General features: G+C 40.1%; 1 protein-coding gene across 2 annotated transcripts; it reads right to left on the bottom strand.

Annotated features, from left to right (window-relative positions):
- Nucleotides 1-244: 244 nt before the first annotated feature.
- On the bottom strand, nucleotides 245-7,389 carry LOC122129809 (E3 ubiquitin/ISG15 ligase TRIM25-like). 2 transcript variants are annotated; one of them, XM_042704529.1, is made up of 5 exons: nucleotides 6,776-7,389; nucleotides 6,478-6,573; nucleotides 4,950-5,183; nucleotides 1,425-1,575; nucleotides 245-932 (listed from the first exon to the last, which is right to left on the bottom strand). In XM_042704529.1, exons 1-5 carry the CDS (start codon nucleotides 7,358-7,360, stop codon nucleotides 670-672), a joined length of 1,329 nt encoding a protein of 442 aa, XP_042560463.1. In that variant the 5' UTR covers nucleotides 7,361-7,389; the 3' UTR covers nucleotides 245-669. The 2 variants fall into 2 exon arrangements, with proteins under 2 accessions (XP_042560463.1, XP_042560464.1); XM_042704530.1 differs by lacking the exon at nucleotides 1,425-1,575 and having other exon boundaries at nucleotides 841-932.
- Nucleotides 7,390-12,604: the final 5,215 nt, after the last annotated feature.

Genomic DNA, 12,604 nt, shown 5'->3' with positions numbered 1-12,604 from the left:
GGTTTTGGTCGGTCCAAAATAAACGTCAGGGGAAGTAGATAAGTAAGTGATCATGGATCTTTATTTATCTTGTATACCAGTTCCAGCTCAGAAGAACTCCACTGCCAACCAGAGAGCTCAGGAAAGTCTAGGCTGCATTGTGTTAATAAATTCCACTCTACTGTGACGCTGCCAAAGTGACATGCACCATTGTGAGCAATTGTGAGATTGTTACACGCTCACAAAGGCAGAAAGAAGAGCGAGGTAATCGATTCATGAATGATTTTCAAGATGTGATCTTTGCAGCGGTTCATAATGTTACATAAAATAAATGTCGAAGGTATTTGCATAGAGCATCAGCAGAGCATTAGGATAGAGGGACAGGGTGGTTTTGGTCGGTACAAAATAAATGTCAGGGAAAGAAAATATGTCAGAGATTATTATCATCATTATTATCATGGATCTTTCTTTCTCTCAGTTCCAGCTTAGAATAACTCCCCCTCCAACCAGGGTGCTCAGGAAAGTGTACGGTCACGGTATCGAGCCCTGTAGAACATAAGAGAATCCATTTATCATTCATTTAACACAACAGTAGTACTGTATATGATTGGTAATAAGTTTCTTTTTCTACAAATTCTCATGGGAAAAAAATGATAATTTATTTGTTGTTATATTGTCCACATGAATCATTTACATCAGTACTTCTGCATGTGATGAAAATGAGTGTAAATCCAAAAGGGTCTTACCTGTTACCTCACCCACACCACTCAATTGGATGGAGTTGCTTAGCTTAGCGATCTTCAGCTCTAGCTGCTTCTGTCTCACTCGACTCACCTCTATCTCCTGAGCTCTGATCGACTCTTTCGCCTCAGTGTTTTGGTTGTACCTGTATCTAGAGTACGGTCTCCTGACGGACCTCAGTTTGACCGTGTCCCCCTTCATGAAGCCCGTGACTATGAAAGGAGCAGAGGAAGTTATGTGTGACTGATGTCTGAATAACAGAAAACTTCTCCATATTGCTCTCAACTACTCCTAGGATGCTGGTCATAGTCATGCCTCACCTGTTCCTCATCACCATTATCTGTTCAGATTCTCACACCACATTCAAGCTTTTTCTAATTTACTAATTTGAAGTTACTTAGCTTGCCCGTATTTATTGTATTCCACTCTGACCTTGTGACCTTGGCTGTTTACTTGTTTTCTGCTCCTTGTCCTCCCAAAGTTACAAAAGCCCAAGGTACACACCAGAGGGAGTAACTCTCTCCCACAGAAACCACTTTTCTCAGCTGCCTGAAACACCTCATTGGAATTCCAGCCCTTTTTCTTTGTTACAAGATGACTCAATCTTGGAACACAATCTCCTTATGGCCCGCCCAGCGAGATCCAGGTGCACCTCTGGCCTCACTTGCCTGTGGCATTATCATTTTGAAAGAAAAAATACCTACCTTTAAGTATTGCCTGGTGAAACTCTTTTGTTTTCTCTTCCAGAGACGGAGACACTGATTTCATCACTTCGCGGAAGGAGAACTTTGTTTCAAAAGTAACCTTGGGAAGGTTCTTAGCCACAGGTGAGGAGGTGAGGTGTGGCTGGAATCTCTACAGGGGATCAAACAGAGAGATCATAGGCCGCGAGGACTAGATAAAAAGGTGCTATCTAGACCATTGGTCTCAGAGGTGAAGGGTTGTGGGTTTTACTCAGTGGTGGAATGTAACGAAGTATTTTTACTTCGTTACTTTACTTAAGTACATTTTTACGTATCTGTACTTTACTTAAGTAAAAATAATAGTGCATACTTTTTACTTTTACTACATTACATTTTTTAGCTATTATCTATACTTTTACTCCGCTACATTTCTGCAATATGTGCTGTTACTCGTTACATTTTATGAACATAGTTTCGCCAAAATGTTGCCTACACAAAACTATGGATTGCGTTGCTGTTTTGGAGGTTTAAACCAATCAGGTGGCTCTATCAACTCCAATGATATCAGAGTGCGCGTTTGGCAGCAGCACTAGCGGTAGCTTTGCCTGTTATAGTTGAACATTCAGCCTGACTACTGCCTATTCAACATGGATCCAGAGTCGGCCTGAACTGAGCCCTCTGATATGAGCCACCCTTGGCCCTATTTAAAAGATATGTTCGAGTTCAAAGGCCCCAAGAATGACTCCTGGAGGTTTCAATGCATTTCCTGTCTCCCTCAAAAAAAGGAGTTGCTAGCCTTCAATAATTCGCCCTCAAATTTAAAGTAGCATATCGAGGTAAGCAAAGTGATTGCTATGCTAAGTTAATGTCCCTGACTTTTGAATATTGATATATGTATTTAATTCAATTCATGACATGATATTATAATGTTATCTAGCGAAAAGCATAAAAAAAAACATGATTGGACCTTCATTATATATTTAACGTAGTGGTAAGATAAAGCTGGTAGGTTAGCTATGTCAAGCTAGCGTGCCTTGTTCTGTCCAGTTTTACAATCACATTTGTTTTTCATGTTCCATGTTCCCTTTTTTACACGTTTACAACTAAATAAAAGATTTAAAGATATCACATGGTATCTTTATTGGTTTGGCTTAATGGTATTAACATTGCAAATAATCCCTGGTAGATAACTTGTCATCCGCAGAATTGTAAGATATAGTGTGAACAGTATTACAGATGGTAGGCACAATAAGTACACCAACCTTTCCAATTAACAAATGTTGTTGCTTATAATTATTACTAGTAGTGACATCTGTAGATGCATTTATTACCAGTAGCTATTTCTTTATCAAAATGGCACAGCCTAGACATTGAGAGACAACCCATTGCGTGAGTACTTTTACTTTTAATACTTAAAGTAAATTTAAAAGTAAGTACTTTTTACTTTTACTTAAGTAGGATTGTTGATGTAGTACTTTTACTTTTACTTTTACTTTTATCTTCCTGGGTACTTGTACTTTTACTTAAGTACTAAACTTCAGTACTTCCTCCACCACTGGTTTTACTATGAATCCTAAAACAGACACACCCAACATTCTCCAGAAATATAGATGCATGCACACCATAAACATAAAAAATTTGCGCCTACGCTTCCGAGTATAAAAGTAACTGTAGGCATGGTAAGCGGACACCCTCACTGAGATGACACTCTGCAGAGTTTGTTCGATTTCTCTTGTTTGCTCTATTATTGAGATATTCATTGCTTTATAAACAGTCTTTTTAAAGACTCACTCCTTACTAATAACTAACTGCACTTGCAGTAGGTGTATTCGTAGCCTATTCTAAGGAGTAATTTGCTCCACAGTCTTTTTAAAAAGCTCGTAGCCCCGAGAGCTAGCCTTCTAGCTAGCTAACTTATTCCAACTGCAGCTAGCCATTTTCTCCTTAACACCTACCTTTACATTTTTTGATCATCCAACGTGTTGCAACAAATAAAACACCAGCACTTGAATACTATTCTGTGCTGTCCCTGTCTACATTGTGTACAATTTGTTTTGTTAGGAACCATTGCCTAGCACAGCTTTATCCATTATTCGTGTGCAAGTTGTTCACAGCCACACATACAAACACACTCACAAGACCACGACTGTATTAACTTCACACACACACAGTTTCTGATTCGTAAAAGTCAGGCAACCAATGCGCCAGTTGCGAAGAAGCCAAAGCTTCGCAAATATGACGAGAGCTATTTGCAGTTTGGTTTTACCGTCACTGGCACGACTGAGCAACGTCCTCAGTGTGTTTCGTGTGCCGAGGTGCTGGCAAATGACAGCATGAAGCCATGCAAATTAAAAATCAGCTGCTGATCACCTTTCAGCCCTGAAGAATCAGTTTGGGTCCTATTTCAAAGACGACTACCGTTCATTCGCCTGGGTTCGGGATCCATTTATCTGCTCAGCAGACGAGCTGTCCATAGACATGCAAGAGCAGCTTATTGAGCTGAAGAGTGACAGTAGACTTAAGCATCTGTTTACCACCTTTTCTCTTTTGTCATTCTGGGTAGCAATGATGCCGGAATACCCTCAGCTTTGCGACATAGCCTTAAAAATGCTCCTCCTTTACGCGTCGACATATTTGTGCGAGGCAGGCTTTTCAAAACTGACTGCGCTCAAAATGAAATACTGCAACCGCGGACAGATCGAGGATGACCTGAGGATATGTTTGTCAAACATTGCCCCAAGATTTGAGGACCTTTGCAAGGCAAAGCAGGCTCATGTCTCACATTGACAGACCTGTAAGATTTTTTTTTTAAAGATCACAAGAGGCCCATAATAATAACAATATCCTAATAATAGCAATAATAACACTTATTATAATTCTTATAATATAATAATAATAATAATTGGTCGATAGTCATTAATTATAATAATAATACAATGATGGTGATAATAATGATGATTATTATAATAAGAAAGCATGCAGGCTCACATAGCTGCTAATATTAATAGCCTACTAATAGGCCTACTACTACTGATAATAATAATAGTAATAATAACAATACAAATTATATTAATACATAGTAATAATAATTGTCTGTATGGGCCTTACAATAACAAAAGCCTAACCTTGACATGTCAGGCCTATCAATAACAATATGCTATCTATCTATCTATCTATCTATCTATCTATCTATCTATCTATCTATATATATATGGTGGTGTAGTTGAGGGTGGTGGCGGCGGGCGGCGGGGGGGCCCCAACTACCCCTAACCAGCTTTGGGGGGGCCCAGCTTGCAACAGTTTGAGAACCCCTGATATAACTGATTTATGGACAAAATATGAGATTTTGAAATTTCATATACCATTGGCAAGACAGGAAATTTAACATTGCATCCGGTGTGATTTGGTGCACATAAGCTCCAAAGAGTAGGTCTGGAATGGAATGGAATGTTTTCTGTATGATGACAAGAGAGGGTCTTGATAGAAGCCATCTTATTATGGCGAGTCAAGACTCTCTGTAGGTGACCAGAGGGCTAGTAGTGTTACCTGGAGGAAATCAACGGGGTCCTCAATTGGCTGGAGTTGCTCCATCTCAGCATCTCTGTTCTTTAGCTTAGCGATCTCCAGCTCCAGCTGCTCCAGGAGTCCTTCAGCTCGACCCATCTCTGCCTTCTCCTGAGCTCTGATCGACTCTTTCGCTTCAGAGCGTTTTTTCTTCATGAAGCTGATCAGCTCAGTGAAGATCTTCTCTGTGTCCTCATCAGCTTTTTGCGCAGAGGCCTGTTAACAAGACAGGAACACTCATATCAGCTAATTTTCAACAACCGTTAAAAATAGATTCAAATATGCGTGTCTATACTTGTATCGTCTTTGCAGAGCAAGACAGACCTAAAATTCACAAGAAAGGAAAGAAACTGAACTAACGAAATGGTAAAACTGAAATAAAATAAATAGGGCTGGGCACGTTAACGCGTTATTATTATTACGCCAACTCGCCGCCATCTTGGGAAGGTAAAGGCTGGACTGTAAACAAACGCAAGTGGACAGTGGAGCTGCGGTGGAGCTGGATAAAAAGCACTATAGCGTTTAGATTTCTCAACCGATTTAATTGAGTCGTTTGTATATTCAAGGGTTTATGATCTACGTAGAGTACCAAACAAAGTTTGGTCTCCATGTTACTTAGAATCTCGATAGTTAGGCTAAAATCGCCAAAGACATATATATATATACATGTGATAATTGCAAATCATTCAACGAAACAGACAGTGGAGGGAGGCTTCGGCGAACTTTTTGGTGCTTCACCACACTCTAACATTAATGCCTTGGCAGTGGCAATAAGCTTTAGTTTTGTGTTTGTTTTGATAACATTGTTTAAGTTGAGAATTACACAAAGTATTTATTTTATTTAACTGCTACTGTATAAAAATGCTGACGTTAAGTGTTTGCACCACAAATGTTATGGCACTTTAGTTCATATGGCAGTACATTTAAAATAACAGTGTCGAGTTCTAGGAATTGACAAACTGCACTGAAAGTGTTTTCTGGTTTCTCACTCAGGGACATTTGGTACTGAACTTAGACTGGTTATGCTGCTCCCTGATGAAAGTAAAATGTTTCTGCTGTTACCTCAGAAATTGTTTTAATGATATGATTGTGGCTCAGGATTTTTTTGCCAGTTTTTTTTTCTTTTTCATAACAAACAGGATAACATTAATTCCCTGGCAGTGGCAATGAGTATTAAAATGCTGATGTTAAAAGTGTTTGCACAACAAATGTTATGGCACTTTCATTCATATGGCAGAACATTTCAAATAAAAGTGCGCTATACACTACTTTTGAATTAATTATTGGATTTTGCGTATACAAATGCGATTAATCGTGATTAATCAGGGATATCATGCGATTAATCGCGATTCAAATTTGTAATCGTTGCCCAGCCCTAAAAATAATTAAACCAATTCTACAGAACCCAACTCCTACCCAAAGGGTTCAGCCATACTGGGGTTGCTAGGGAGCAAAAACAATTGTGTACAACAAACATCAGTTTACATCAGTCATGTTTAACAGTGATCACCTGCAGAGACTTCAAAGCCCCTTTCACCTCTTCCACCTCCTTCTCCTTCTGCTGGATCTGCATCTGGTTATCCCTCTTCATCTCCAACAACTCTTTCTGTGGATAAATGTACACAGGCAAATATCCAATAGCTTTAGGCAACATTTACAGGAGTTGCAAAGATACGCATTGGCAGAATACTGATGATATATACGGATGATATAATATATATTAATTGATCACTATTCTCACTCTATTCAGTTAAATCAAGCAAATAATGTATCTGACAAAGAGAGAGCGAGAGATAGAGAAAACCAACCTGCTTCTCAGTTCGTTCTGCTATAGCGGAGACAGTTTTGTGTCCGTTGTGGTCATCCATTGAACAGAGCATACATATTAACTTCTGATCTGTGCGACAAAACACCTCAATGATCTTGTCGTGTTGTAAGCAGATCTTCTCTTGTAGCTGTGAGGAGGCATTCACTAGCTTGTGCTTGCTTAGGCGAGGCACTTCGTAGTGAGGCTGGATGTGAACTTCACAATATGAAACCAGGCATGTTAGACACGACTTAATGGCTTTGTGTTTGCTCCCAGTACAGAAATCACACTCCACATCGTCTGGTCCGGCGTAGCAAGGAGTCGTAGCATCAGTTAGGAGATCGGTCTTCTTCAGCTTTTTCACAACATCAGCCAGCAATGTGCTTCTGCGAATAACAGGTCTAGGAGTAAAGGTCTCTCTGCACTGGGGGCAGCTGTAAACACCCTTATGGTCTGCCTGATCCCAGCACCCTGTAATACACTTCAAACAGAAACTGTGTCCACAGGTAACAGTCACCGGATCCGTCAGAAGATCCAGACAGATAGAACAGCAGAACTCATCCTGAAACACTGAAGCACTGGCCATTTCACCTACCACACAGGCACACACGTGCTGGCTACAAGGAAAGCTAAAAAGGTTTTTGTTTCACCAGAAGTGGGAGTGTTTGTGTTTCTTCCTGATTGTGTGCGCACACTGGCCTTAAAGGCACAGGGCAAGATTGCAGAAGTCTAGAAATTCCCTAACTCATTTCAGAAAACTATTGTGTTGTTAAGAGACATTGTATCCCACAACCGGACATTCAAGTCAATCTCATTTAAGAAGTTATCAAGCATTTAACATATTACAAAATATGTTAATAATATTACAAAAGAAAAATACACAGACTAAAAGAGAGTTTCACCTACCACACAGGCACACATGCACAGACTAAAAGAGAGTTTCCCCTACCACACAGGTAGTGATATAGTTCATTTGAACAGATGTTGAGAATGAAGTTATATAGTTCTTTTGAACAGATGTTAGGAATAATGTGATACATTTCATTTGAACAGATGTTGGGAATAATGTGATATAGTTTATTTGAACAGATGTTGAGAATGATGTGATATAGTTAATTTGAACAGATGTTGGGAATGATGTGAGAGAGCAGATGTTGGGAATGATGTGAAAGAGCAGATGTTGGGAATGATGTGAGAGAGCAGATGTTGGGAATGATGTGTGAGAGCAGATGTTGGGAATGATGTGAAAGAGCAGATGTTGGGAATGATGTGAGAGCAGATGTTGGGAATGATGTGCAAGAGCAGATGTTGGGAATGATGTGAGCTGGTGCTTTCATGCACACGCCAGGAATGGTAGATCACTCAGCTGTCTGTGTCAAAGATTGCACTTGAGTATGTCATGAGGGGGGCGACCCTTTTTTGGGGTGGAGTATTCCTTGGATGGATCTAGATTCTAGAATGTTCCTTTACTGCTCCGATTCTAATGTTTTAGGTGTTCTAATGTTCTAGGTGTTTACGACAGTGCACTGGAGGAAGTGGCATCAGCAGCAGAGTCCAACAGCAACCCAAAAGAAGCACACCTGACCCTGGTGTTCCTGAAGGGCCTGAAGAGAGCCGTCGGGTCTGATAGGTGAGGCTTGAACCCAAACTCTACCGGGGACAATATGGGACAGAGAACGGGCCCTGAAGCCCTTACTTCAAGGGTTCTGCTACGATTATGACTGAAGAACATTTAGAGGTTCTTAATATCTCCCATCTAACTGGGCCCTGAAGCCTTTTCCTCAAAGGTTCTATCGTAGCTGCGTCGGTTATCGGCCAGTTTGTTAAACATCGGCCAGTCTGTTAAACAATCGAAATGCTAAGTCTATTAATTAGATTAACATGACAACGCGAACGTAGCCAATAACACACACAAGCTACTATTAGACCCCGCTATACTATTACAATTACGACATCTAGAGGTTCTTAATATCTGCCACCCAGCAGGGGATATTTGAGAGCTAATATCCTCTGCAGATGCCTTTAAGTGTTACCTTGTGAAAACTGGTGGGGTCCATCCATGTTGCTCCATCTCAGCATCTCTGCTCTGTAGTTTAGTGACTATTAGTGGCCTTAAACTAGCGAGTTAACTAGCTAAATGACAACAGAACTGACTTCTAAACACCAAGAGTGTCACTGATGTATTAAGAGCATTCAGTGTAAATTGACAATAAATGCTTTTACCTTCGGTTAGAGACACAGAAACAAATTCCTATTACTGAATTACTTAATTACTTTAGACACACCCAGGCGCCTTTTTTCCTGTTTTCTTTTATTTCATCAAGCCGTCACAGTCAGCAAGACGTACACAAAGAAGCAGTCAGGGGGAGTTGCTCCAATATTCAGCTACACCACTAACCTATTATGATATCTCCTAGTCTTTGTTTCAGATGGGAACCAATGCCATTTGGCAATCGCCTTACCAACAAATCACATGTATTTCCTATCACTGTTGCTACGACCTGTGACCAACATATTGCTATCTTCCATCGCTGAGAAAGGACCATGTCCATGCCATGATCGTGATGACTAGTCACACTAATTCATGATACCTTGTCTAGGTGGTACTAAAATAAAATATCCTCTTTCTGTTGGCTGAGACGCTGTTTAGCCTAGTTTCAGGCTGACACACACACACAAACACACACACACACACCCCCTTGTACCGTAGACCCTCAAGCCCCCTCGTGTCTCCATCTGATCCTCTATCATTTCTTGATGACACACTAGTAAAAGACAACATAAACAAACATTAATTAATGCATTCATTTGTTTATTCATAAAGCCTCAAGGTGAAATATACTCCAACATCGGCACTGATAAAACTGTGATATATAATGTGCATTACATTGCACCTACCCTTACATGACAGCAAAATTAATTTAAAGAACAACCTAAGTCTTTAACTGATTAACAGGTCGTATGTCTTCTATAGATTAAACTTAATGAGCAAGAAACAAAGGCATTGCCGCATTGACATATAGGCTGCATTGTGTTAATAAATTCCACTCTACCGTGACACTGCAAAAGTGGCATACACTATTAATAGATCATAATATGGAGATTTTTACACGCTAACAAAGGCAGAGAGAAGAGCGAGGAGGTCAATTCATGAATGATTTCAAGATGTGATCTTTGCAGCTGTTCATAATGTTGCATAAAATAAAGGTCAAATGTCAAATGTATTTGCATAGAGCATCAGCAGAGAATTTGCATAGAGGGACAGGGTGGTTTTGGTCGGTCCAAAATGAACGTCAGGGGAAGTAAATATGTAAGAGATCATAATCATCTTCAGCATGATCATGGATCTTTCTTTATCGCAAATACCAGTTCCAGCAGAGAAGAACTCCCCCTCCAACGAGGAAGCTCAGGAAACTTTACGGTCACAGTATCGGGCTCTGTAAAAGCTAAGAGAATCCATTTGTCATTTATTTAGCACAATAGTAGTTCTGTATATGATTGGTAATACGTTTCTTATTCTACAAATTCTCATGGAAATAGAATGCTAATTTATTTCCTGTTACATTGTCCACATGAATCATTTACATCAGTACTTCTGCATGCAGTGAAAGTGATGTAAGTGAGTGTAAATCCATAAGGGTCTTACCTGTTACCTCACCCACACCACTGACAGTGATGTTATAACCATGTGCTTGGCGGTAGTCCCCGTATATATCTATACATTGTAAAGTCTTGCCAACAGTCTGAGGAGTCTTCAGTTTGACCGTGTCCCCCTTCATGAAGCCTGTGACTAGGAAAGGAGAAGAGGCAGTTATGTGTGACTGATGTCTGAATAACAGAAAACTTCTCCATATTGCTGTCACCTACTCCTAGGATGCTGGTCATAGTCATGCCGCACCACATTCAAATCCCCCCCCCCCCCCCTCCCCCATTATGTTTAAAAAAGGAAGTGTTTCATGCCAAGCTCATACGTGTCCGTTGCAATGCGTTGATCCGTTATCGTTGACTGATATTGTTGTTCACTTTGAATGGGGTGACGTCATCCGTTGCCGAACTGAATTGTGCCTCCTTTGGGTTCCGTTGGGTTCCGTTGCGTTGCTTGCATTTCATGGGGCGAAAGTTGAAAAATGTTCAACTTTTTGAGAGGCAACGCTTTCGTCAGCCAATCAAATCGCCTTTCATGCAAATACGACAGCACAGGCGCTAGCCAATCAGATCGCGTTTATCCTCACGTCTCAGGAGCGCAAAGCTAAAAAAAAAAAAAAAAACTCCGTAGATGGTTGTATTTATACCTAAAAGTTGTTTGTTTGACTTTTTTTTGCTTAGATTTTTTTAAAGTTGCAGAGAAATAGACTACAATATAAAAACCCTGTTATTGTAACTGAAAAATACGTCTGAGGGGATTTGCGAGGTGTCTGAACCAGCTATCTAATGTTAGCATGCTACTACCCACAAGGTAAATAGCGATGTATTGACGGATTGACGGAGATGGATAGTTACTGTCCTATCTGAATAAAGGCCTTCACTGCCCTATCTGAATAAAGGCAAAAAGCCCAAAAACAAAACTTAAAAAAAGAAAGTTCAATCTAATCAATCAAAATCTTTTTCAATCATAACCTTCGGATAATTTATTATCAAACAAATGATTTGCATCATTTTCAAGCAGTACTTTGCTTTGGAAATCATCAAATGTCAGGTCATTTTCACTTCAGTTTTATGATGTATTGCAACGGGCATGAAGTTCTCTTCAACCTCACTGGCAGTTGACCAATCAGAACAGAATGGGTGAGCTGACCAATCAGAGCACACCTGGCTCGTCGAGAGGGTGGCTTAAAGACACATGAGCTCTAACAGAGTGTTTCAGAGAAAAATAAGGTTTTTGGAAACATTGAAGCACATTTTACCCAAAAGTTAAATCCTAAACACTGAAAATAAACATAAGAGGTCCCCTTTAGGTGACATTATAGTTATATCCCAGAAAACATTGGAGAATATCAAAGCAGCAAACCAGGCCTTACTCCAGAAGAGAGGAGATAATAAAATCATGAACATGGAAAATGAGCATAAAAGGGTCCTCTCAGGCTTGTTACATGTCATCTTGAAGAAGCCTACCTTTAAATATGTCCTGGAGGAACTGTTTTGTTTTCTCATTTTGAGACGGAGACACTGATTTCATCACTTCGCTGAAGGAGAACTTTGTTTCAAAAGTAACCTTGGGAAGGTTCTTAGCCACAGGTGAGGAGGTGAGGTGTGGCTGGAATCTCTACAGGGGATCAAACAGAGAGATCATAGGCTGTGATGACTAGATAAAAAGGTGCTATCTAGACCATTGGTCTCGGAGGTGAAGGGTTGTGAGTTTTACTATAAATCCTAAAACACACACACCCAACATTTTCCAGAAATGGATACATGCACACCATAAACATCAATTATTTGGGGGAAATTGTTCATATAACTGATTTATGGACAAAATATGAGATTTTTAAACCATTGGCAGGGCAGGAAATTATTTAACATAGATGTTGAGATGCATTTTGGAGCGAATGATTACTATCTCCTAAATACAGCATTGTAGTTCAGCTCTGTATGTGCCATTTTAGGCAGGTGTAGCTTCACACTGAGTTGGGTGGGCTGCCATCAAGCAATCCCAAAGAAACACACGTGACCCTGCTGTCCTTAAATGGCTGATGAGAAGCATCAGGTGTGTTGGGTTTGGGGCACATGAACCCTTTAGGGGACTTTACATCACAAAGAGTAGGTCTGGATGCCCCTATACTTTGAGGTCTTTTCTGTATGATGACAAGAGAGGGCCTTGACAGAACCCATCTAA

The sequence above is a fragment of the Clupea harengus genome, unplaced genomic scaffold (genome assembly GCF_900700415.2).
Source record: "Clupea harengus unplaced genomic scaffold, Ch_v2.0.2, whole genome shotgun sequence".
In the NCBI taxonomy this organism is placed as follows: Eukaryota; Metazoa; Chordata; class Actinopteri; order Clupeiformes; family Clupeidae; genus Clupea; species Clupea harengus.
Note: the sequence above shows the minus strand (reverse complement) of the source record. Positions and strands in the feature narration are given on the sequence as shown.

Coding starts and splice junctions, on each gene's coding strand:
- LOC122129809 (XM_042704529.1), bottom strand. CDS start 7,360: ATGGCCAGTGCTTCAGTGTTTCAGGATGAGTTCTGCTGTTCTATCTGT. Junction 1,576..4,949: donor ACCCCGTTGATTTCCTCCAG/GTAACACTACTA, acceptor GATCCCCTGTAG/AGATTCCAGCCACACCTCAC. Junction 933..1,424: donor TCACCAGGCAATACTTAAAG/GTAGGTATTTTT, acceptor CTCCTTTCATAG/TCACGGGCTTCATGAAGGGG.